The sequence below is a fragment of the Rutilus rutilus genome (genome assembly GCF_951802725.1).
Source record: "Rutilus rutilus genome assembly, chromosome: 6".
Taxonomy (NCBI): Eukaryota; Metazoa; Chordata; class Actinopteri; order Cypriniformes; family Leuciscidae; genus Rutilus; species Rutilus rutilus.
Window position 1 is genome coordinate 22,740,511 of NC_140214.1, and position 24,704 is coordinate 22,765,214.

The following is a 24,704-nucleotide window of genomic DNA, read 5'->3' on the forward strand; positions in this document are numbered from 1 at the left end:
TGAGAGCAAAACAATACGTATGAGCAGAACTATTCACTTCATTTTTAGACACTCATCAACCTTCTGTTTTAATTAAGCAGTACAATGGAAATTGGGCAGAGCCTGAGCATGATGTGGACTTTCAATTTGCCCTCTAGCTCTATAGATTGAATCCACTGACATAAATATCAGAGCCTTGAAAATGGATTTCACTAGCTTTTGCTGGCAGCAACATTGCAGAGGTTGTGACATTTGAAAAAAGAAAAATGTCCTTTTTGACACCAGAGAAAAAAGGAAAAGGATGATGTTTTTCTTTCATTCAGTCAGATATGTTCTTTAATAAACTTTTATAGACTTGTGAATTTTGTGAATTAATTTATTCAATGTGAATATGATTACAAGTTCATAGGAGGTAAAATGTGCACAATAATCAATTTATAGTAAGCTAACAATAAATATTCCTACTTACGATTGCAATAAATTACATGTTATATTACATTTGAACATTCCAAGCTACACATACCACATTCCCTATAAATATCTTTCTAGCACATTTATATATGTCTTACTACTGGATGTGCTTGGCATAAACCAGCGGCAACTGATTATATATGTATTATATATGTGTATTACTAATTCTATTAGTGATATGGATTATATTCTAAATGGATTTTTCATTATAATCTGTCTAAATCACATTTTGACCCTTTGGCCAAACTGATGATTATACACTCACCTAAAGGATTATTAGGAACACCATACTAATACTGTGTTTGACCCCCTTTCGCCTTCAGAACTGCCTTAATTCTACGTGGCATTGATTCAACAAGGTGCTGAAAGCATTCTTTAGAAATGTTGGCCCATATTGATAGGATAGCATCTTGCAGTTGATGGAGATTTGTGGGATGCACATCCAGGGCACGAAGCTCCCGTTCCACCACATCCCAAAGATGCTCTATTGGGTTGAGATCTGGTGACTGTGGGGGCCATTTTAGTACAGTGAACTCATTGTCATGTTCAAGAAACCAATTTGAAATGATTCGAGCTTTGTGACATGGTGCATTATCCTGCTGGAAGTAGCCATCAGAGGATGGGTACATGGTGGTCATAAAGGGATGGACATGGTCAGAAACAATGCTCAGGTAGGCCGTGGCATTTAAACGATGCCCAATTGGCACTAAGGGGCCTAAAGTGTGCCAAGAAAACATCCCCCACACCATTACACCACCACCACCACCAGCCTGCACAGTGGTAACAAGGCATGATGGATCCATGTTCTCATTCTGTTTACGCCAAATTCTGACTCTACCATCTGAATGTCTCAACAGAAATCGAGACTCATCAGACCAGGCAACATTTTTCCAGTCTTCAACTGTCCAATTTTGGTGAGCTCGTGCAAATTGTAGCCTCTTTTTCCTATTTGTAGTGGAGATGAGTGGTACCCGGTGGGGTCTTCTGCTGTTGTAGCCCATCCGCCTCAAGGTTGTGCGTGTTGTGGCTTCACAAATGCTTTGCTGCATACCTCGGTTGTAACGAGTGGTTATTTCAGTCAAAGTTGCTCTTCTATCAGCTTGAATCAGTCGGCCCATTCTCCTCTGACCTCTAGCATCAACAAGGCATTTTCGCCCACAGGACTGCCGCATACTGGATGTTTTTCCCTTTTCACACCATTCTTTGTAAACCCTAGAAATGGTTGTGCGTGAAAATCCCAGTAACTGAGCAGATTGTGAAATACTCAGACCGGCCCGTCTGGCACCAACAATCATGCCACGCTCAAAATGGCTTAAATCACCTTTCTTTCCCATTCTGACATTCAGTTTGGAGTTCAGGAGATTGTCTTGACCAGGACCACACCCCTAAATGCATTGAAGCAACTGCCATGTGATTGGTTGATTAGATAATTGCATTAATGAGAAATTGAACAGGTGTTCCTAATAATCCTTTAGGTGAGTGTATATTTAGAGTGATAAAATATTGCCATGGGAAAATCTGTGCTGTGGATATTTGAAAGAAATAAACACATGCTTTCATGTAAATTACTTGCATGTTATTCAGCAGGATTCACCAGTGTTCCCTGGATTAACTCACTCAGAGGTATTTGAGCTACTAGAGATTAGCTTGGGGTTCTTCCACCTGAGATACATTTTCTAAATCATACTCTGATGGGCCTTTCCAGTGTATTGCTACAGTATGTCCAAGACCTTTTCTCCAAATAAACAAACAAACAAACAAACAAACAAACAATCATCAATTCAACACAAAACCACACTGTTAAAAAAACCTGATATGCAAATCATAATGCATATCATTACATTTACACCTCAAAATAACAAGTGAACACTTTCTTAAAAGACAACGTTTTCACTGAGAGGCTGGTAAAAACAATGAGTGTCGTTAGACCAGCTAACACAAATGTACCAAACTACAGGGACATTAATGATGCCTCTACAATAGACTTTCTGAGGTAATCAATATGAACCTGAAGTAGAAGATCTTCAAAACATCCTGCCATCACTGTGGTGGTCCGTCAGGTTGTATGAATTGTTTTCCACTGAGATGGTGCAAAAAAGTTTCACTCTTAACACCTAGGATCAGAGCCATGTCTTTTTTGAATTGAGGAATCATCCTCTACCTGATGTTGCGCTGGCAATGACAGGCGTCTTGAACACTCGGAGGACTCCAAATCTGACCTCGGACCAGCCTGTGGATGGTGAACAGTTCCAATAGGCTCTGCATCTTTAAAACGATAACTACCTTGATCAGCCATGACTGTTTGTTGGCGATCGGTTTGTGCTGTGAGATCACCAGATGCGTTCCCTGCATTGTGGCTCATGGTACCTGGCCATCTCCCTGTATAAGCCCTAGAAGGAGTCTCAAAGGAGGGCTGTAAGGAACAGTCCAGGAGCTGGAGCTCCACTGCACCTGACAGACTTTCACTGGACTTTATGGGACTGCCAGCAAAGTCGTGGGGATCAAGTATCTGGGAAAATCAAAGAGGATGAATTAATGATTGGAGTTTGTAGTGCCTATCATTAGATTCAATACAAATTGATGACTGTAATGTGAAAGTTCGTGAAATACCTCAGAGAGAATGGCTGGCGTTTCTGTCTCTAAAGGGTTGACAGGCTGGACCAGTTTCTGGCCTGGTTTGGGTGGATTTGGAGATGCTTCTATAGGGGACGTCACAGAGCTATAGGTTGGTGGAACCAGCACCATCTGCCTCTGAAGCAACTGCATTATGGCCCCAATGTCTGTTGACATGCGCTTCTCCAATCTTTGAAAAAAAACAAGACAACAAACACAGCTCAAAGCATACCTATAATGAGTAAAGGACATCAAGATAACAAAAATACTGTAATTTGATCTCACCGCTGGAGTTGTCTATGCATCATTTCCAGTCTGTTCTCTACCTCAGTGCATTGACGATGGGTGACATTGTGCAGGACGGTATTGGAGGGAACCGAAGATGAGGGGAAAGACATGCTGTGGCTGGGTACTTCCTGGTACTGATGGCCATGACTGTCTCCCCAAAAGCTGAAGGCGTTAGAAACCCCCGAAAGAGCTCCTAATTTAAATTAAGGGCAATGTCAAAATGATGCATTCACTGCAAGGGAAGATTTCACCCATAAGTGAAAATTCAGACATTATTTATGTTGCTGAAAGAGAAAATGAAGATATTTTGAAGATTTCTGTCAGTCCATTGAATGTACATTCATGTATTCTGAAGAGACACAATCAATTTATGAACATATTTTATTTAGGCTTTGATTCAAATACAAACAACATACATATACAGCACATCAAATATGGCAAACAGAAGCTGAGCAATGAAGTTTGTTCTCACGTGTTTGTTCTCAAGCACATTTGAGCTTCTTGTTTACAATATTCAATAAGTTTTATGTGTGTTGTTTACAAGTAAATAAAAGCCTTCAAATCTATTCATTATAAGAAGCAATTCATAAAGTGCCTTGTGAAAGTATTCGTACCCATTCATTAATTTCACATTTTGTTATGTTGCAAGCCTTATGTTAAACCGCTTTAAATCACTTTTTTTTTCACTTTCAATCTACACTTCATACACCATAACAACAAAGCAAAAAACTGATTTTTGATAACTGCAAATATATTAAAAATTAAAAACTTAAAAATTACCATTGCATAAATATTCATACCCTTAACTCACTACTTAGTTGAAACATCTTTGGCAAAGATTACAGCCTCAAGTCTTTTTTGGATATGATGCACCAAGCTTTGCATATCTGCATTTGGGGATTTTCTACCATTCTTCTCCTCAGATCCTCTAAAGCTCTGTCAGGTTGGATGGGAACCATTATCAGTGGACAGAAATTTTCAGGTTTCTCCAGAGATGTTCGATTGGGTTCAAGCCCAGGCTCTGGCTGGGCTACTCAAGGACATTCAGAGTTGTCCATGAGACACTCTTGCATTGTCTTAGCTGTGTGGTTAAGGTCATTGTCCCGTTGGGAGGTGAACCTTCTGCCCAGTCCGAGGTTCTGAATGCTCCAGGCTGCATTTTTAGCTGTTAGACCTTTTATTGAGAGGTTTCATTTGTCTTTCCAAATCATTTCCTAACCCATTCAATTGTATTTGCCATTTGGTTAACCCCACTCTAAGTGTAGTGACATCAACAAGCGAAATAGGAAAAATTTCAAGTGTCCCAGAAAAGGTTATGAATACCTATGCAATGTAATTATTTCCGTATTTTTATATTTAATACATTTACAAAGTTATCACAAATCCGTTTTTTTTTGTGTAGATTGATGTGGAAAAAACATAAAATGCAGAAAAAATTAAGAGGTAATAATACTTTAGCTAGGCACTGTACAGTTTATGGATTAAACCGCTTGATTCATATGAATTTCTTTTGCAATCTCTATGAATTTTTTGAACCATAGAATTTTTGGGTGAACAGACTTTCATTGGAAGAACAGAAATGACTCAGGGTTCATTAAAAACATCTTTATTTCTGTTTCGAAGATGAAGGAAAGTCTAATGGGTTCAGAAAAAAAATGTAGGTTAAGTAAATGATGACAGAAAATTATTCCAATTATATTCAAATGAACATAAATGTTAGGATCTTTGTTATTTTACGTCTTTTTATGTCAACTTTTCTCAGCTAGGCAAGCTAATACATAATACTTATATAATACACCTCATGTAAATTCGACAGAAAGCCAGTAATAACAGGAAAGATATTATCAGAATCCTCCTACCTGACAGCACGTTGAAAGAGTTACTGGTGTTGAGGTTCTTGTCCCTTTTAGCATTGCTTATGCTAGTGATATGCCTCTGAGAGCAGTCCACTATCGTAGTGGGCCGTCGAGTCTCTTCCTCTTCATCACTGCTGGACTGGGAAGCAAAGATATCCGGCTCCCGATGAGCGGCTTGTCTGTCCTCATGCTGTTTGCTTGGATCCTGTGTTTGGAGAGTCATCCTATTGATTTTGTCTTCTGTCCACTCTGTATCTGCTACTAAGAGAAATTGCAGTAGTTATTGAAATCCAAGAATCTGGAAGAATCTATAAACTATCACACAGTGTTAGCTCTTACCTTGTGCGCTGGAGTTTCTTATGGAACGAAACAACAGCTTTGCTCTTCGTGTGTGATGGTCAAGACAGCCATGGTCAGATTCATCAGGGTCACTGCTCGTTGACCCGGCTTTAGTGTTAGTCTGTTGAGGAGATAACAAATGTTTAAAAGCACACTTATTCTGGCATGTACTATAATGTAAACCTATTATCAAGTTACAGAGACATGTGTGAGATTACGTCTCTCAAATTGAAAGTGATCTCCAGGTTGCTCCAGAAGTAATCTGAGAACTCTGGATACATGTCCAAGACTTCCAGTACATCATCTCTGTGGATTTTGTGCAGGTCACAGTACGTCAGTGCTCTCACATCAGAACTTGACTTTCCAGGACGTGCAAATAAGTTGATGGGCTCTCCGAATATATCATTCTTGCCTGAGGATAAGAAAAGGGAAGCGATATTGACAATAAGCTTTAAAAGAACGCTCAAAATGTGACTCATAATGAATCTTCCCTCAGTTAACAAACACTAAACACTTTGAATTCATAAAAGTATACTACCACACAATTCTCACTATTTTTCCCATATGAACAGTAAGAGTAATATGCTAGTATGTGGTATGCTATTTCAAATTCAGCCTTAGAAAACAGAAACAAATATTTTGCATCAACAACAGATGGCGCTGCATGGCATTAAAAGAAACATAACAGAAAAAATAGAAACGTCCACAAGGTGGAGCTACACAACAACAGTTTTCTCCTTTGAATTCTCAGGATGAGTACTTGGACTTTGTCTCTGAGTAAAAAAATAAATAAAAAATAAATAATAATAATACAATAAAAGAAACCAGTTTCACATTTTTATACATCTAAAAGTACTCTAAAGGTGGACAGAAAAGAAAGTTGTGTCTATGTAATATAAAGTATATATTTTCCATTATATTTTCCATACATTTATAATATTGTTATTAAATGGGTCTTTAAAATTGAAAATACATATCTGTCTTTATATTTTAGGAAGGGGTTTCCCTGTCAAAAGGTTTTTTTGGGGTGGTCCATGTAATAAAAAATTTGGAATATGCATATGATCACAATGTCAGTTTTTGTGACCCAAACTCTCTTCCTTTACCTAAAATGGCCACTACCACATCTCCCTTTAAGATCTCAATGGAGCCACGAGAAATGAAGTATAGCGCTGGAATCACATCGCCAGCATGGACCAAGGTGTCTCCTGGTGGGGCGTGTGTGGTCTTGAACTTCATAGCCAAAGCACGTAAGCAGCCTTTAGTGGAACCCTTGAAAGCTTTACAGTTCTGCAGCAATGTACGATTTAGATGCAAACAGATGTCTGCCTGTAAGCACTCTGGGAACCCCTTCAGCACCTGCAATGAGATAAAACAGGCTAATGTGATAAATGATACAGCGCCTGTCATGTGTGTATGCAAGAATAAAGAGAGTGGGGAAAAAATAGAGTATGCTCAGGTGTTCACAAGGCATTCTTTATGTGACTCTGTGACTCACAGCATTCATGTCAATGCCGTTCGTGTAGGACCACGCATGCTGAAAGTACTCCTCCAGTTTTTGCCTGAGTGGGTTGGGGATCTGGTGGAAACGGATAAATTCCCGAACCCGCAGCATCTGAGTGTGGTAACGTGCGGTGCCAGAGTACAGCCTCTGGATGATGGCTGACACATTTCCAAATATGCTAGCATACATCAGCGCTGTAAATAAAACAACAACAAAAAACATTTTATTTTAGAGCAAAGCATTTTATCCCCCTCAGATTAACCAAAGATAAATATTTATCCACTTAATCTTCAAAATTCCACCAAATTTCACAAGTAAGTCACTAATATATGATTAGTTGGGAAGTTTAATACAATCATTGGTTCTTTATCAGTAGGGCCATGAAAATATTAGAATATTAATGATAACATTTTTACATTGATAATTATATTATATTATATTATATTATATTATATTATATTATATTATATTATATTATATTATATTATATTATATTATATTATATTATATTATATTAGCATATTAGAATGATTTCTGAAGACTGGAAAAATTCATCTTTGCTATCACAGGAACAAACTATATTTTAAAAATATATTAAAATAGAAAACATTTTGTTTTTGAGTTCTCAAAATAAATGATCCAGTCATAGCGGGTTAAAGCTGTAAATCATACTAACATTCAATAATAAAGACTAACCTCCAATAAGCATGACACAGATAGAAAAGATCTTCTCAGAATTGGTGTTTGGGGAGACGTTTCCAAAGCCCACGCTGGTGAGGCTACTGAAGGTGAAGTAGAGGGCAGTGACATATTTATCTTTAATCGTGGGTCCTGAGCCAGGTATCGACATATTATACGGCTTCCCCAGCTGATCACCCAAAGACTCAAGCCAACCAATCCGAGAATGACTGTTCCTCTCCACGTTCCCAATAGCATACCAGATGCAGGCCAGCCAGTGGGCGATAAGAGCAAAGGTGCACATGAGGAGAAAAAGCACCGCAGCTCCATACTCAGAGTAGCGATCGAGTTTACGTGCCACACGCACCAATCGCAGCAGTCGAGCAGTCTTCAGTAGGCCAATCAGAGTCGTCGTCTGCCAATACATGAAAACGATCAAAAGGTAATAAGATGGTTGTTAGCATCTATGACAGAATATTAAAGTCATCATGAAATCAAAATTTGCAATTCTTATTTTTTTTATGGAATATATTGCAGTATTTATTATAAATGGTTTAGAAATGGAAATATCAAGTCCCTCCCGACAGTTTTTCTTGTTCGAGAAGCTGTTTCACTGTTGATATACTGCACGTCACAATAGGGAAGTAAAAGACTATCGCAACTTTTGTTTCATGCCAACTTTTAAAATCAAAATTACCCATAAGCTCACTCACCTCTTCTCCTGAACGATAAATGAGCAAGTCGAAGGGAATGGCAGCCACCATGTCAATAAGGAACCAGCCTTTAAAATAGTAGATGGCTATCCGTCCGGGTTGACTAACCACTTCATCGTTGCTGTTTACGTAGGTTGTGCGAAAGTTAATCACAATGTCTACTACGAACATGATATCCACAATGAGGTCCACCACGTTGAGTGGACTGCAGGAGTAACCGCAGCGCTGCATGGCGGCCTCTTCTTCGTCGCTGAGCAGAAACGAAGCCGAATAAGGTGTGAAGATTGCTGTATAGATGACCAGCAGCAAGATGACCCAGTCCCAGACTGCCTTGAAGGGGCTGTAGTGTAAGATGGTCCATTTGTGGATACGGGGAGCCTGCAGCTTATACTCAGGAAGGACATCTGCACCCAGAGACAGCACCTGAGGAGGAATATACTTCACAATGAGAAGTCTTTTCAGTTCCCTTTCGAAAATGAACTCACACTGCGTCAGAACGCTATGGGGAACGCCTCTGCGTGAACCGGTGTCTGAAACACTTATCTAATCACGGCAATCCTATTGGCCGGCGACAGCCTATGATATCATCACTAGTGCGACCCGGAAGTATATAAGGGGAGCCTGGAGAACATGTCAACATCTTTTCGTCTTCAGGGACTGTTTTGTTTCTATGCTTCAACCTGAAACTTCAAAAAGGTAATCATGGCTTGTGAAAAACACTTCAGGAAGAGTGTGCATCCGTATCTAAGATATTGATACTTGATGACACACAACTTGTGTGTTTATTGTTTGGGCTCAGAGCATGCACGATCAGTTCCTGAGGGATCTGCTTATGCCACTGTGAGTTTTTTTCCCTTGAGAAAACTCCACTCTCGTCTTCTCTCTTCTCGGGGGGACAGACATCTGTACTAGGCGATTAAGGTCCCGCTCGCGCTGAGGCAGAGCAGAGACTGGAATCGGGGGGGGGGGGGGGGGGGGGGGTTTCAGAGGGAGCTCGCTGAGGAGGTTGAGAGAGTTGTTAATCTACCCGAACACGGGTATGTGTCGATGCCCCAATTGACGAGATGTTCGCAAACTATCTCACGGCTGAAAAGGCATCGACACTAAGTGCTCCGGCCCTGCCTCTTAAGCCACTAAAATGTGACAGCACGCTTAAATGGCAGGGCATATGCGGCGGCGGGTCTGGCTGGTGATGACTTGCACACAATGCCGGTTTTGCAAGCATACCAGGCTGATCTACTGACAGATTTGAAGTATTTAAATCTCTCACCCCAAGCGCTTCTTGCATCAGCCTGAGGCTGGACCTATTATGAGTTATTCCTTCAATGTTGAACCCTCCTGTAAGTCTGGCGTCGGGTTTGGTAGTAAGTCCGCTCTTTCGTGCTCTTATGGTGATAGGCCTCCATTTTGTGAATCTCGGTTAGGCCATCGCTCTATGGGCAGCTGAGCTCTGTAGGTCTTCTCCCTTTATGAATGATAGGCCACTGTTCCCTGTTAGGAAGTATTAAAGGGGTGTTAAATATGGTTTTCATAGGATGGTGAAATTAGGGCCCTGAAGTTTTACTTTATATTTGTGTATATACTTTATATTTGTGTGTCTCGATTTTTGGCTTAGGCTTAGTAACCTGGAAATTGGTGGCGGTTTGTTAAGCATTCTCGCCTAGAACCTCTCAGTATCTGAGTGTAGGCCCCTTAGAGCTAGAGCCCATCAGGATCATTTCCTACTGTAAATCTAGTTGTTCCTAGTACTGGCCTCTTCTTACTACAAGAGTCGTCTAGCCAAGGCCCACCTTTTGCACTAGGTGCCAGAGGTGTTACAGGGTAGATAGCAGCATAGGTAGCAGGCTATCTTCAAAAAGCCTCCCATGCAGATATCTCATGGGCGTTGTCAGGCCTTTTCTCTCTAGAAAGTAAGAAGCAGTATGCTCAGTCCTCCGCCCTTTAGAGCTGAGTATTGTAGCTAGTTTATCCAGCTAGGCCTTACAAAAAAAAAAATTCTGCTGAGCCCCTTGAATAAAAAAATTCAAGTCATAAGGTTGAATGTCGTTGGCCGCTTATTGTGGCATCCATTTCCTTGGGTTTAGTAGAGAATGTAAAATCTGTCTTGTAAAAATACAAGATAATAGGCCTCGACCCTGATACATTCCTCAGTGTCATGCTGATAGTACTCCCCTTGTTAGGGTCTTTACTACCCATAGCTCATATGATATCACCCTTCACAACTCAGGCTCAGGTATAGACAGATTAGTTACTCCCTCCCACGCGGGTTGGTTGAGTATGCTCCCTTAGAGCCGAAGCACTGCCTGGGCTGACGCCCGTGACATTCAGAGCTGTAGGCCTTACAATAGGCCTCCTCGATAGTCCAGTAACGTAAGATTGTACTCCGAGTGCCCAGCCTCCACAGGGCTCTGAAGCACTGTGTAGATCCAGGATCGAGTAGAGTCACTCCCCTCGTTTGCAAGGGTTAGAAAGCGCTGTGCTGAGTTCTACTCTCCAGGATGCCCGTCTCTAGATCAGGTCTGTGAGTTACTACTGCCACTACCTGCAGTCCTCACTATTGGATGCCTCCACAAGTAAGGCAAGTAATCCTAGAGACTCCGTTTAAAAAGCCCGACTGCTCGAGCTGACGTCCGTGAAAGTCGAAACTGTAGGCCTTACAGTAGGCCTCCTCGATAATACGGTAGCGTAAGATTGTACTCCCCTTGCTTTAAAGGGTCGATAGCACTTTTGCTGAGTACACTGCCTGTTGGCAATGTGAAATAAGTATAACCAGGCCCACAGAGATGTCTGTGAGAGCACCTGACTTCTGTGACTAGCTCTACTAACAGTTCCGCTATCAAGTAGTTAGGCCTTGACAGGCCCCCTTGAAGGCGGATCCCCAACGAGTTGGATGCTAACCTAGCCTAGAGCCTGGTCAATACTTATCAGGTTTTGAGTAGAGTGTTCCAGAATCTATCTGAGGATCGTTCTGTATGAATACTTAGCTCCCTAAATCTGGTCGGAAGGTCGAAGGACTCTCACGAGGCCTCCCTGTTAGATCAGTCCTAGAGCTGGAGGTGCTCCCCTATTAGGGTACCTTTCAGAGTGCCCAGCCTCTACATGGCTTTGAAGCACTGTGTAGATCCAGGTTTGGGTAGAGTTACTCCCCTCGTTTGCAAGGGTTAGAAAGCGCTATGCTGAGTTCTACTCTCCAGGATGCCCGTCTCTATGATCCGGTCTGTGAGCGATCACTGCCACTATCTGCAGTCCTCCCTATCGAATGCTTCCACAAGTGAGGCAAAATATGCTAGAGACTCTGTTTAGGAAACAGACAGGTTGTTGGCAAGACTAGGTCATTAAATTAGACCAGGTCAGCCTCCCTGGTGGCATGTCGGGTTGACTTCATGTCCCCCTCAGAAAGTGACTGGACGGGACTCCTTTGGAACCCCTGCCTATATTCCCTTAAAGGAACCCCTTCCACGGAAGTTGTTGGTTCCAAAGCCTTTGAGCAGCCTTGGTAGGCCTTCACTGTATCGGAGGCCTCTTTGAGGCGTATAGCTTGGGCAGTGGTCGTAGGGAATACTGTCACTGACAGCTAAGTATATGACCCGAAGGGGGAGTGTTTTTGGCATTTCAGTGGAACTGCCGTTTTTTTTACATTTTTGTCACAGCCATAATTTGGCATGCACTCCCCTCAGCATGGCAGCGTGGGTAGATCATTACCCAAAGCATTCTGACGCAGTGCGAGTTCCCTTTCGAAAGGGAACGTCTCAGGTTACGACTGTAACCTATGTTCCCTGAGAACGCTATGGGGAATGCCTCCACGTGAACCTGTGTCTGAAACGCTTATCTAATCACGGCAATTGATTGTGACATGAATTATGACTGAAGTCTCTGTCGAAGTGCTTTTCTCATGACATATTTCAGATTAAAGCACCTGCTGCTGCACATCTGCAGCAAAACCACTTTTACACAGTCACATTATCAACATGATTTTAATGGTGTCCTGCTCCTAAGAATGAAATAAAATGTTAAAAGTTTTTTTTTTTTTAAACATGAATTATTTTATTCAGCAAGGAGAAATTCAACTGACAATAAAGATTTACATTGTTACAAAATATTCTATTTTAAATAAAGGCTGTTCTTTCGAACTTTATATTCATCAGAGAATCCTGAACAACTGTTCTCAAAATATTTGTGTTGAAATGTTTTTTGAGCATCAAATCAGCATATTATAATGATTTCTGAAAGATCATGTGGCACTGAAGACTGGATTAATGATGCTGATAATTCTGCTTTGACATCACAGCAATCAAATATATTTTATAATATATTAAAATGGAAAACAGTTATTTTCAATTATAAAATATTTTACTGTCATGTAAATGAAACCATTTTGGTTTATAAACGCAAGGGTGGTTGTATAATCGCAAACGAAGATAATGGCAAAAAGGCAATATTTAATGAATCCACAGAATAATCCACAAGAACAACGTAACATACAACACATCCATAAACTGACAACACCAGACAACTAAACTCAAACAGAACTTAGCATATATACACGTGATAATGAGTAGATTAATGAGTGAACAGCTGAACATAATGAGTGACTGTGACAACAATTGATAAACTCAGGCAGAAGGTGGAGAAACACAAAAAGTCCAAAGTAACAGAACCGTGAAATTTACAGTATTAATGTTTTTATTGTACTTTGGTCAAATAAATAGTTTTTTTATGAAATTGGTGAGTATAAGAGACTTCTTTCAAAAACATAAAAAAATCATACTGACCGAAACTTTTAAATGGTAATGTACAATTATATGAATAATTATTAATTTGAAGTAGATATAGTCTAATTATAAATCACAAATAATTGGTTGGTTCCAATTTATCCTTCGCTAAGATTTAATTTTTTTAAACGGCTGTAGCCATAAGCCATTTTCAAGTTTTTGCTGTCTCCACAGTTTTTATATTTCAATGCTGCATAATTGTAAAAAAAAGAAAAACAGCATATCAATATTTATTTTATACCACTTTATGAGCACATAATTATTCCAAGATGTTCTGTAAAGCTTCTCTGAGTTATCAACAACCTCAATTGTACGTTTCATAGACTAGCCAGTTAAACCAAAACATGTTCAGTCCATTCTCCTCATTTAATTGTAGAAACCTTTTACAAAGCTCGCTGTAAGGCAGAAATATTATCATATGTTCCTGACAGGAACTGAGTGGGCTGTAACTCAGTGTGGGTGAAGTAATGAAGCCATGTTTAGTCTCTGAGATATCCACTGAGTACACATCACTGCAGGGAGAACATTAATGCTTCACACTTGTAAACACCCTCTAGGCAGCAAACTTCATCTCATTATTTTTTCCAGGCCCCTAAAGATGTGACCAATGTTTAGTCATTTGCTCAAAGCTCCGGTGAGTTTTTATTACTCTTACTTATGTTTATTAGAATAATTAAGGCAGTAGATTACAAGAACACACAATTATTATTCACAACATAACTAAACCATTCTTTAGCTCAGGTATAAATAATTTTGCATATGTACATTATGATTTCTTAAATATAAATACAGGATCAAACAATTTCTTGTTTTAAGACAGCCTTGAACTTATTCTACCAAAGGCCAGTGATGCAGAATCATAATTAATTTATGTTAATCTTTCTCTTGCTCATTATGTACCATTAGAATGAAGAAACATATCCACAGAAGACTGAAAAGCAAGCGGGAGGAAAAAAAACATCTTCTAGACTTCATTTGTTTATGGAAATTAAAGTCAGGCAATTTTCATAATCAAAAAAACTCATTACACTGACACTTGTCCTCACAAATAACGCCTGCACTAAACAGCTAATATAATCAAAATGTAAGTTAGCTTCCAGATAAATTATGTTTAATTCATGCATCTATTTTTATAACTAGGTTAAAAATCTATGAAAAGGCTGATGTAGTTTCCATCCATGACTTGCCTTAGCACTCATTAATTTGTGTGGAACAGCAAAACATAGTCAGACAATAACAAGTGACCATTCTAATCTACAATAATTCCACATAAAAAATAAAAATATGCATAATACATAAAGTGGTTCTAGAATAAATTGTCCAAATATAAAAAATAAAAATAAATAAAGAAAAGAAACCTTCTCAACCTTAAAGTCTCTGGCCACTCTTACCTCTCTGCTCTCTTGGCCAAGAATGGGACTTGTCTTGTCACAAAAGTGGAGCATCAGGGAGCCTTGTTTGCAAGGCATGTGTATCTGAAATGAAGGCTGAGGCTGAACAGGAGAACAGGACTGGACGACTGGAAGAGCTGGTTCCAGTGGCTTCAGCACCAAGGTCAGAATCATGATCCAATAATCTTCTGACTGCCACTGCTCATGGCTCAAGTGGCAGAATCCATGACTCCTCTACATGTCTGCATGGGTAATGGTGAGCACAGAAGCTGCAGGATCCAGGACCTGTCCAACCCCCAATTCCCAATTCTCTCAGTTTATTTTCTGCTGTCTTCTGGATTTGTCCATTTAGTAGTAGTTCTCTGGGTTCTTGCAATCCATCTACTCCTATGCTTTGTGCTAGTGCCCTACAACATTTAGCAAGAAAGTTTAAAAGTTCTGAGGTAAAGCCATTTTTAAAACTGAAAGACCTGTTTGTGCTATTGCTCTGATTCAGATGCAAAATAGCTGCCAGTCACTTAAACATACATACAGAATGAGAGAGAGAGAGAGAGAGAGAGAGAGAGAGAGAGAGAGAGAGAGAGAGAGAGAGAGAGAGAGAGAGAGAGAGAGAGAGAGAGAGAGAGAGAGAGAGAGAGAGAGAGAGAGAGAGAGAGAGAGAGAGAGAGAGAAAGAGACCGACCACAGGAAGAGAGCACACCAAAATCTTGTGATTAAACCGATACTGGGACACACATTTTCCCAGAATTCATCACATCCCAGTTAACAAACATTAGACATTCCTTTTAGTACAATAGCTCTCAATCTTTTCAATTTGAATACTGAATAGTTAAACACTATTTTGTGATTTTATAAGATTTTAATTCTTGTTTTTTTCCCCCAATAAAAATAATAGCTATTGAGGAGGGAAATAATTCAGTTTACATCTTTTTTTAGCATTTAAATGAAGTCTTTTAATATAATGTTTTAATATAATCAAATAATTTTTGAGTCATATTTGGTTGAGAACCACTAATTTAGAAGTATGTTTACATATATTTATACAGATCTTGGCAGATTTGTTATTGACTTACAAAAAAAGTGAACAAATATAAATGATTTGCTAGTGTTGAATGGCAATAGTGCAATGCTATAAGAAAAGTGTTTATTCTATGCAAAAAGGAAATACAAATTGTGGTTTCTTGTCTTTGAAAATCACTTGTTATATTTTATAAGATCCTAATTGTATTTTATCTTTAGTAAAAGGCTTCTAAATTTTCTACCTTGATTTATTAATATCCAGAGTGAAGGAGGAGTTACTTTGAGACCTTTTCTGTCACTTCGGATAATAAATTACATCAAAATCCTTCTGTGTTCCTCACACAGATTGATTCACCCTCAGTGCTGATTAAGCAGCATCAACTCACATTAAATTACAAGGCTGCTGCTGGGTCTATATGCATTCATAAATGAGCAAACATAAGATTTCAAATCATGTTTATTCACCCATGTCTCCCAAAATTGGTGATAAACATTTTTGGGTCCTGTGGCATGGTTACACTGTCCTTGTGAATTAGCTGTGTGTGAGCTTGTTGGGGTGAAGGGGTGGGTGGGGACATGTCAGTCCAAGGCCAGTACCACAGCAGGGGTAGGAAAGAGAGAGGACATAAGGGTGAAGGAACCGGCCTTGGGACTGAAAATAGCCTTCTGGGATGGAACTGCATTGAAGCTCCAACAAACCATAAAACACTGTTACCCTGACTGGCTCCTTGTTCTCTGACTCACCAGACAATTTACAGATTTGATCTACAGCCAAGACATCTACTACCTTACAGAGCTCTGTGCAGTAAAATCTATCTAAACATACTTTTAATTTATCAGATTAGAAGAGCCATGTTGGCAAGGAATCTGCGATCAATAAATAAATACAAAATTGTGGTTCTCAATCTTTTTGACTCCTTACATTGTTCACAAAAATATTTGAAGGCCTCCAAAAATATTTATTATTTAATTTGATTTACTGGATAAGGATTAAAGGGATAGTTCACCCAAAAATGAAAATTCTGTCATCATTTACTCACCCTCAAGTTGTTCCAAACCTGTATGAGTTTCTTTGTTCTGCTGAACACAAAGGAAGATATTTGGAAGAATGTTTGTAATCAACAGATCTCGGTCCCCATTGACTTCCATAGTAGGAAAAAAATATACTATGGTAGTCAATGGGGACCGAGATCTGTTTGGTTACAAACATTCTTCCAAATATCTTCCTTTGTGTTCAGCAGAACAAAGAAACTCATACAGGTTTGGAACAACTTGAGAGTGAGTAAACAATGATAGAATTTTAATTTTTGGGTGAACTATCCCTTTAAGAATAGGGATTTAATAAAATATAATGCACATGGCACTTTAGGAATTTAAAAATGTATGACTTTTACAGGTCTAGAAATCATACTACCTCATATGTCCAGGTTTTCAAAGTGTGAGTCCTGCCCTATATACTTACAAAATGTACTTATTTTTTTTTGTAAGGGTGGATTTTCAAAGAAAAGAAAAGCAGCTGCTGAGGAATAATTTAAAATAAGAAATATTTTGATTGTAAGCTTTTTTAGCTTATTTGAAATCTTGTTTTTTCCTATTTTAAATCCTTTTGAGGCCCCCGGTGCCCTGGTTGAGTACCAGTGATAGAAAGCATAGATTCCTGTAAATTCTGAACATACAGCTTAAAGAAAATATGATTATTTTGACAAACGGGACAACCTTTCACTTACATGAGATCACAGCAACAGCAAACCACAACGATCCCAACCATTTTTCGTTTGAGAAGCAGTGTCACTTGGATATTCGTTACAATATGGAAAAAAAGACTATCGCACATGCCAACTTCAAATTGTGAATGTATTCCATACATTTTGTTATACATTGTATAAATAATAATAAAAATGTGTATTTAGGATTGGAGGAATCAAATCAACCACCCTTTAAAAAAAAAAAAATCTATATTGGTCAACAACTAATTTGTACCACTGATATAAAGTACTGTATTGATCCTCGTATTTAAAAAAAAGAAAAAAACTTGATCTTATCTCTATCCTTTGCTCTGGTTGACAGAACATTCACCTATGCTATGTCCATCCCTTGTGTGTTGTTTCAGGCTTATACTGTACATGCTTCAAGGCAAAAACTTTCCTGATGTCCTACCTCGCACCAGCTGTCCACCAATGTCATGACATGGAGTCCTCACACAAAAGACCCCTCCATTAAAAGACTATTAACGAATCTCCCTCGAATCAATTAACAATGCTTCTCAACTGCCTTCACAGAGCAACCAGCCAACATCCAGCCCCAGGGTGTCCTTATCTGCTTGTGAAGAAATGAATTCAGAGAGTTCAGATGTATCGAGCTTAAGAAGGCTGTGAGAAATCTGTCAGTTGAAACATGGAAGTTAATCTCATGGGGAAGCAGTCAGAGAGGGCAACCATGGATCAATGAAGCGCTAACAGCTCATAGGGCACTGCCATTTGCAGCGAGTGATTGTCTCAATGCCTCACAGATGGTGGTGTGGCAGTCAAGGGCATCCTTGTGTTGAGATGAATGTAGGGTGCTTGACCTGACTGCTGTGACTGTGGTGAGCAGGGCCCAGTTCTGACACCACAACACCAATCTTACATGCCGCCAACGAGAGGCTCTGGGCAGAGACAAATTACAGTATTTCCATCCTGTGCCAGTGTTCATGTCCTGTGGCATCACTTTCATCACATTACATACAAGAACAGGCGCATTCTACTGTAATAATTTAAAGGGATAGTTCACCCTAAAATTACTATTTTCATTTCTGGGTGGTCTCTTAACCCATTTAATCCCAAATTTTTCTCAGACACAAAAATATCCAAATCATGTGTCATTAGTATCCCTTTGAAACAATCAATCATAATTTTTTTAAATTTTCATGGAAAAGTATGTGAAAAAGTGTGTTTTATGATCGGTCACAATTGTGACCGGTGGGATACTGTGTTGTATCAACCATTGGACAGACTGAATATAGGTCTATTTGACCTGTGCGTGTGTTTGTGTGTTTGTTTGTGTGTGTGTTTGTGTGTGTGTGTGTGTTTGTGTGTGTGTGTGTGTGTGTGTGTGTGTTTTTGTGTGTGTTTTTGTGTTTTTGTGTGTGTGAGTGTGTGTGTGCGTGTGCATAAGAGTGTATAAAATCCTTATAAAATCCTTGAGGCCACGAGATACTATCTTGAGGCAACGAGAAACTATCTTGAGGCCACGGGATAGTGTCTGGAGGCCACGGGATAGTGTCTGGAGGCCACAGGATAGTGTCTGGAGGCCACGGGATAGTGTCTGGAGGCCTCGGGATAGTGTCTGGAGGCCACGGGATATTGTCTGCAGGCCACGGGATAGTGTCTGGAGGCCACGGTATAGTGTCTGGAGGCCACGGGATAGTGTCTGGAGGCCTCGGGATAGTGTCTGGAGGCCACGGGATAGTGTCTCGAGGCCACGGGATAGTGTCTGGAGGCCTCGGGATATTGTCTGGAGGCCACGGTATAGTGTCTGGAGCCCACGGGATAGTGTCTGGAGGCCTCGGGATAGTGTCTGGAGGCCTCGGGATAGTGTCTGGAGGCCACGGGATAGTGTCTGGAGGCCACGGGATAGTGTCTCGAGGCCACGGGATAGTGTCTCGAGGCCACGGGATAGTGTCTCGAGGCCACGGGATAGTGTCTGGAGGCCACGGGATAGTGTATCGAGGCCACGGGATAGTGTCTGGAGGCCTCGGGATAGTGTCTGGAGGCCACGGGATAGTGTCTGGAGGCCACGGGATAGTGTATCGAGGCCACGGGATAGTATCTTGAGGCCACGGGATAGTGTCAGGAGGCCACGGGATGGTATCCTGAGGTCACGAGATGGTATCTCGAGGCCACGGGATACTATCTCGAGGCCACGGGATACTGTCTCGAGGCCATGGGATAGTGTCTCGAGGCCACGGGATAGTGTCTCGAGGCCACGAGATAGTGTCTGGAGGCCACGGGATAGTGTCTGGAGGCCACGGGATAGTGTCTGGAGGCCACGGGATAGTGTCTGGAGGCCTCGGGATAGTGTCTGGAGGCCACGGGATAGTGTCTGGAGGCCACGGGATAGTGTCTGGAGGCCACGGGATAGTGTCTGGAGGCCACGGGATAGTGTCTTGAGGCCACGGGATAGTGTCTGGAGGCCACGGGATAGTGTCTGGAGGCCACGGGATAGTGTATCGAGGCCACGGGATAGTGTCTGGAGGCCTCGGGATAGTGTCTCGAGGCCACGGGATAGTGTCTCGAGGCCACGGGATAGTGTCTGGAGGCCACTGGAGGCCACGGGATAGTGTCTGGAGGCCACGGGATAGTGTATCGAGGCCACGGGATAGTATCTTGAGGCCACGGGATAGTGTCTGGAGGCCACTGGAGGCCACGGGATAGTGTCTGGAGGCCACGGGATAGTGTATCGAGGCCACGGGATACTATCTCGAGGCCACGCGATAGTATCTCGAGGCCACGGGATACTATCTCGAGGCCACGGGATAGTGTCTCGAGGCCACGGGATAGTGTCTCGAGGCCACGGGATAGTGTCTCGAGGCCACGGGATAGTGTCTGGAGGCCTCGGGATAGTGTCTGGAAGCCACGGGATAGTGTCTGGAGGCCACGGGATAGTGTCTGGAGGCCACGGGATAGTGTCTGCAGGCCACGGGATAGTGTCTGGAGGCCACGGGATAGTGTCTGGAGGCCACGGGATAGTGTCTGGAGGCCACGGGATAGTGTCTGGAGGCCTCGGGATAGTGTCTGGAGGCCACGGGATAGTGTTTCGAGGCCACGGGATAGTGTCTCGAGGACACGGGATAGTGTCTCGAGGCCACGGGATAGCGGGATAGTGTCTCGAGGTCACGGGATAGTGTCTGTGTGTAAAATTAGGTAGAAAGTTAGGTAGCAGCAGAAAGTAAGGTAGAACAGTTAGCCTATGTGTATTAGCATGTTGATACAATGGGTTATCCCACCGGTCACTATTGTTGCCGTTGACATGTTTGTGAGTTCTATGACCACATTAAATAAAGTTGAGTAATTGCAAATGCATATATCAATACTAGACACCTTAAACATGATGTGTACCAAAAATCTATGTCCTATCTTTATGTTAACATACTTTAATAACCTTTTCTTTGGGAGCTTTCTTGCTGCCATCCTCTTCTCTTGGCGCAAACAGGAAGTAAACAGCTCTGGTCATGTGACAATTTACAGTAAACATGCGACACTGCACATATTTCATTGAGACCCTTTATTATTTCAATATCTGCTGGAAATGCATTGATAGATCATTCAGTAACATTTTTATAGCCTTAGAAATGAAACATTTTTTTACGGTCACTATTGTGACCGGTGGGATTAAATGGGTTAAAATTGCACAATTTGAGAAAGCAAAAATACAATCCGGATTTTTCTTTCTATTAATTTTCTGTAGCGAATATAAAAAGTTATATGTATATAACATATAACATAACGCAGCACGTCTGTGTTGTGCGTCACACGCATCACACACATGACCAGCGTCGGCCAATAGTGAGCCTACGTGGTGACGTGTAACACAGACGCGCTGCGCAAAAACACTACGTAAACTAACTCGAGGCCCAGAGAGAAGGAAATGAATAGTGGAATAAAGTCGTTATTTTTGTTTGTTTTTGCGCACAAAAAGTATTCTCGTCGCTTGATATACTTAAGATTGAGCCACTGTAGTCACTTGGACTATATTAACGATGTCTTTAATACATTTTCTGGGCCAGCAAGTTTCGGTCACCTAGAAGCCTATGGAGGAGTGATCCAGCTCTCAGATTTCATCAAAAATATCTTAATTTGTGTTCCGAAGATGAACGAAGGTCTTACGGGGTTGGAACAACATGAGGGTGAGTAATTACTGACAGAATTTTCATTTTTGGGTGAACTAACCCTTTAAGTAAATAACACTGATAATACATTTATATGTAATGCATCATAATTACTCCAGGCTTCAGTGTCACATGATTCCTTCAGAAATCATTCTAATATGCTTATTTGCTGCTCAAGAAACATTTCTTACTATTATCAGTTGTGCAGCTTAATATTTTTTGTGGAAATCGTTATACTTTGTTCCCCAGGATTCTTTAATGAATAGAAATTTCAAAAGAACAGCATGTTTTTGAAAAAGAAATCTTTTGTAACATTATAAATGTCTTTACTCTCACTTTAGATCAATTTAATGTTTCCTTGCTAAATGAAAGAAATTCATTCTTAAAATAAAAATTCTTACAGACCCCAAACTTTTGAACAGTACTGCTCAAAAGTATAAAATGCTAAAAACAAAGCATATAGGGAACTCACCTCCTGTGCCACAATACTAGAGATGCGAACAGCCCTCTTGACCCGTGAGTTTCTCCGCTCATTGCTCCCTTGCGCCCCATCCTGAGGAATGCTGCCTCTGGCACTAAAGGACATGTTTCTACTCCATATAGATAGCTGCCTAGATTATCACTGTTCACCACTGTTCATCTCACCTCACCTACTGCTCACAGGAACAACCAACACTGTCATCCTCTTGAGGTGGATCACTTTCGTCAGTGTGAAGACTTCTCTTTCAGATGTATCTCTTCAGTGGCTTCCAATAAAAGCCTGATTGGTCTTTAAATTTCAGAGCAGTTTTTCCACGCTTCAAAGTTGTCCAGTCCAATTTCTGCTCAGCAATAAACACAACAATATGAGTAAACTGCTGATCTTAACATTGGTTTCTCACACAAAAATCCGAAAACGGAATACGATTCTGAACAGGAGCAGCACGAATCCATCGTCACGCTGTCAGTGCAGCTGTTCCACTTTTTCCACGCTTTGCCTTTTAAAGAGAGTAAACTGCCTGTGGTATCCCTCTCCATCCCTCCCTCTCTCGCTTTCAGAAACACTGTGTTTGTGTATGTTCCTCTCTCTCTCTCTCTCTCTCTCTCTCTCTCTCTCTCTCTCTCTCTCTTCTGTGGAAGTCCCACTCGAGAAGAGATGTAATTGCAGCTGGCTGACTGATCCACCTCCTCACTCTTAGTAGCCCAGCAGGGCTTGATGGATATCCTCCATTCCCCTGATAGATACAAACATGCTAAAAAAATGCTGCTTTTTTTGCTCCCAGGCGTTTTACAGACCCTCACCTCTCACTCGCTTCTCTTATGATTATTTTCACCCACATTAGTTTTAACCATACTTAAATTACATGTATAAAATGAAAGCCAAGCCAGTGTATGCGGTGAATAACCGCTTTCTGCCAAACGTGGGTCATTGCTCACACAATACATATTTGTATGATTATTCTCAATTAAAAGATAATACTTACTGTAATACCTACACTTACTAGCTTCAGTGTGTTAACATCAGGTATCGTGAACTAACAGTGAGCAACATTTTTACAGCATTTATTAATCTAGGTTAATGATCATTTATAAATATACCATTGTTCATTGTTAATTTATGCCCCTACATAATGCATTAACTTCCGTTAATTTATTCAACTTGAAGTGTTAAAAATGTATTGATATACACTACTGTTCAAAAGTTTGGGATCTGTAAGATTTTATAATGTTTTTGAAAGAAAGCCCTTATGCTAAGCAAGGCTGCATTTATTTGATCAAAAATACAGTAAAACAGTAATACTGTGAAACTCTCGGAGTGTTTGGCATGGTAATGGATGTGGCTGGATATGACTGATTATATGTTTGGTCTTGGCAGAATAGATCAGTTACACTGCTGCTGCAGAGCAAGAAAGGGACTTGCTACTGCCAATACATACACAACACGTGAGCAAGTAAGACATACTGCTGCTGTACAATATAGCGTGCATGAATTACCAACAGCAGATCTATACAGGTGGAGCTGGGAGAGGTGGAGGGTTTCTGAAAGCATGCTGCAACTGCTAGAGCAAATGCTGACCAAGTGGTTGAAGGTTGAGCAACGAGCTCACTGGCTCCTGATACAGCAGGAACCAATCAGCTGTGCCCTATAGAGAACGTGATTGCAAGCAGATTGAGTTAAGGACCTATCAGCGTCCTATAGTTATAGAGTCCCAGCATAATAGAGTTTCATGACAGAACTTTGTATGTACAATTTTTACAATTTTTCTATTTCATTATATTTTAAAATGAAATATATTCCTGTGATGGAATAAACATTTTTTATTATTATTAATTTTGAAAACAGGTGTGCTGCTTAATGTTTTTTTTGTAAAAATAAAATAAAAATGTCAGGATTCTTTGATGAAAATAAAGTTAAAAAGAACAGCATTTATTTGAAAAAAATATTTTAACATAATAAAAAAATGTAATAAAAAAAAAATATATATATATATTTTTACATTAGTCAATTTAATGTGTCCTTGTTGAATAAAAAAATATACTGACCCAAAGGTTTTGAAAGTTATTGTATGCAAAAAATTACATTAACCTACCTTAATGAATGCAGTAAAAGTAGTGTTCCTTGTTAGTTCATGATACCAAATGCATTAACTAATTGAATCCTGAAGTGTTACCAAAATATATTACTAAAAACTCACTGCCAAAGAACAATGAAAAACAAACATCTACACCCTGGTAAATACATCTCTGACCATTCATTTATATTTTTTGGGATGTATTGGTTGGCATTCACTTTGAAAACAACTGATCTAAAAGTCATGCATACGCTTGACAGCATAATTACTCACCCATGACTGACTTTATGAATGAGAAGTCACTTTTCTCATGCGTCAACAAAGATTCTTGTTTGATGGCTGGGACTCAATGTAAAAACAGCTATTTACTAGATAATGACACAAGGACATCAAAAGAAAAGGCGGATATTATTCCAAGACACAATGTACTGTAAGTCTCTGCTTTCTAGGTGACGATGACTAATCCCTTTCATTAAAGTGAGTGAAAAAGCATTGGCAAAGATAATAAGACCTCTCTGAATATGCAATACCACATTAACCTGTTTTTAATGTGACTCATTATGTTTTTACTCTGAAGGCCTTCAGTGAAGTGTAACAGACATGATTACTGCCACTACACTGAGCCAATAGTAAAGATAATAATGGAGTTCAGTCATAGCCTT

At 40.3% G+C, this 24,704-nt stretch overlaps 1 protein-coding gene across 1 annotated transcript in view; it reads right to left on the bottom strand.

Moving 5' to 3' along the window:
- Nucleotides 1-349: 349 nt before the first annotated feature.
- The window catches only part of kcnh2a (potassium voltage-gated channel, subfamily H (eag-related), member 2a), a gene marked incomplete at its 5' end in the record, with an annotated part of 52,919 nt that continues 28,564 nt past the window's right edge, over nucleotides 350-24,704 (bottom strand). The window contains 10 exons of the mRNA XM_084412384.1: nucleotides 350-2,959; nucleotides 3,061-3,253; nucleotides 3,349-3,544; nucleotides 5,211-5,462; nucleotides 5,547-5,667; nucleotides 5,765-5,958; nucleotides 6,653-6,905; nucleotides 7,045-7,244; nucleotides 7,747-8,143; nucleotides 8,442-8,864. Of these exons, the coding sequence (XP_084268510.1) occupies nucleotides 2,558-2,959; nucleotides 3,061-3,253; nucleotides 3,349-3,544; nucleotides 5,211-5,462; nucleotides 5,547-5,667; nucleotides 5,765-5,958; nucleotides 6,653-6,905; nucleotides 7,045-7,244; nucleotides 7,747-8,143; nucleotides 8,442-8,864 (2,631 nt within the window). The 3' untranslated portion in view covers nucleotides 350-2,557. The remainder of the gene's footprint in view (nucleotides 2,960-3,060; nucleotides 3,254-3,348; nucleotides 3,545-5,210; nucleotides 5,463-5,546; nucleotides 5,668-5,764; nucleotides 5,959-6,652; nucleotides 6,906-7,044; nucleotides 7,245-7,746; nucleotides 8,144-8,441; nucleotides 8,865-24,704) is intronic.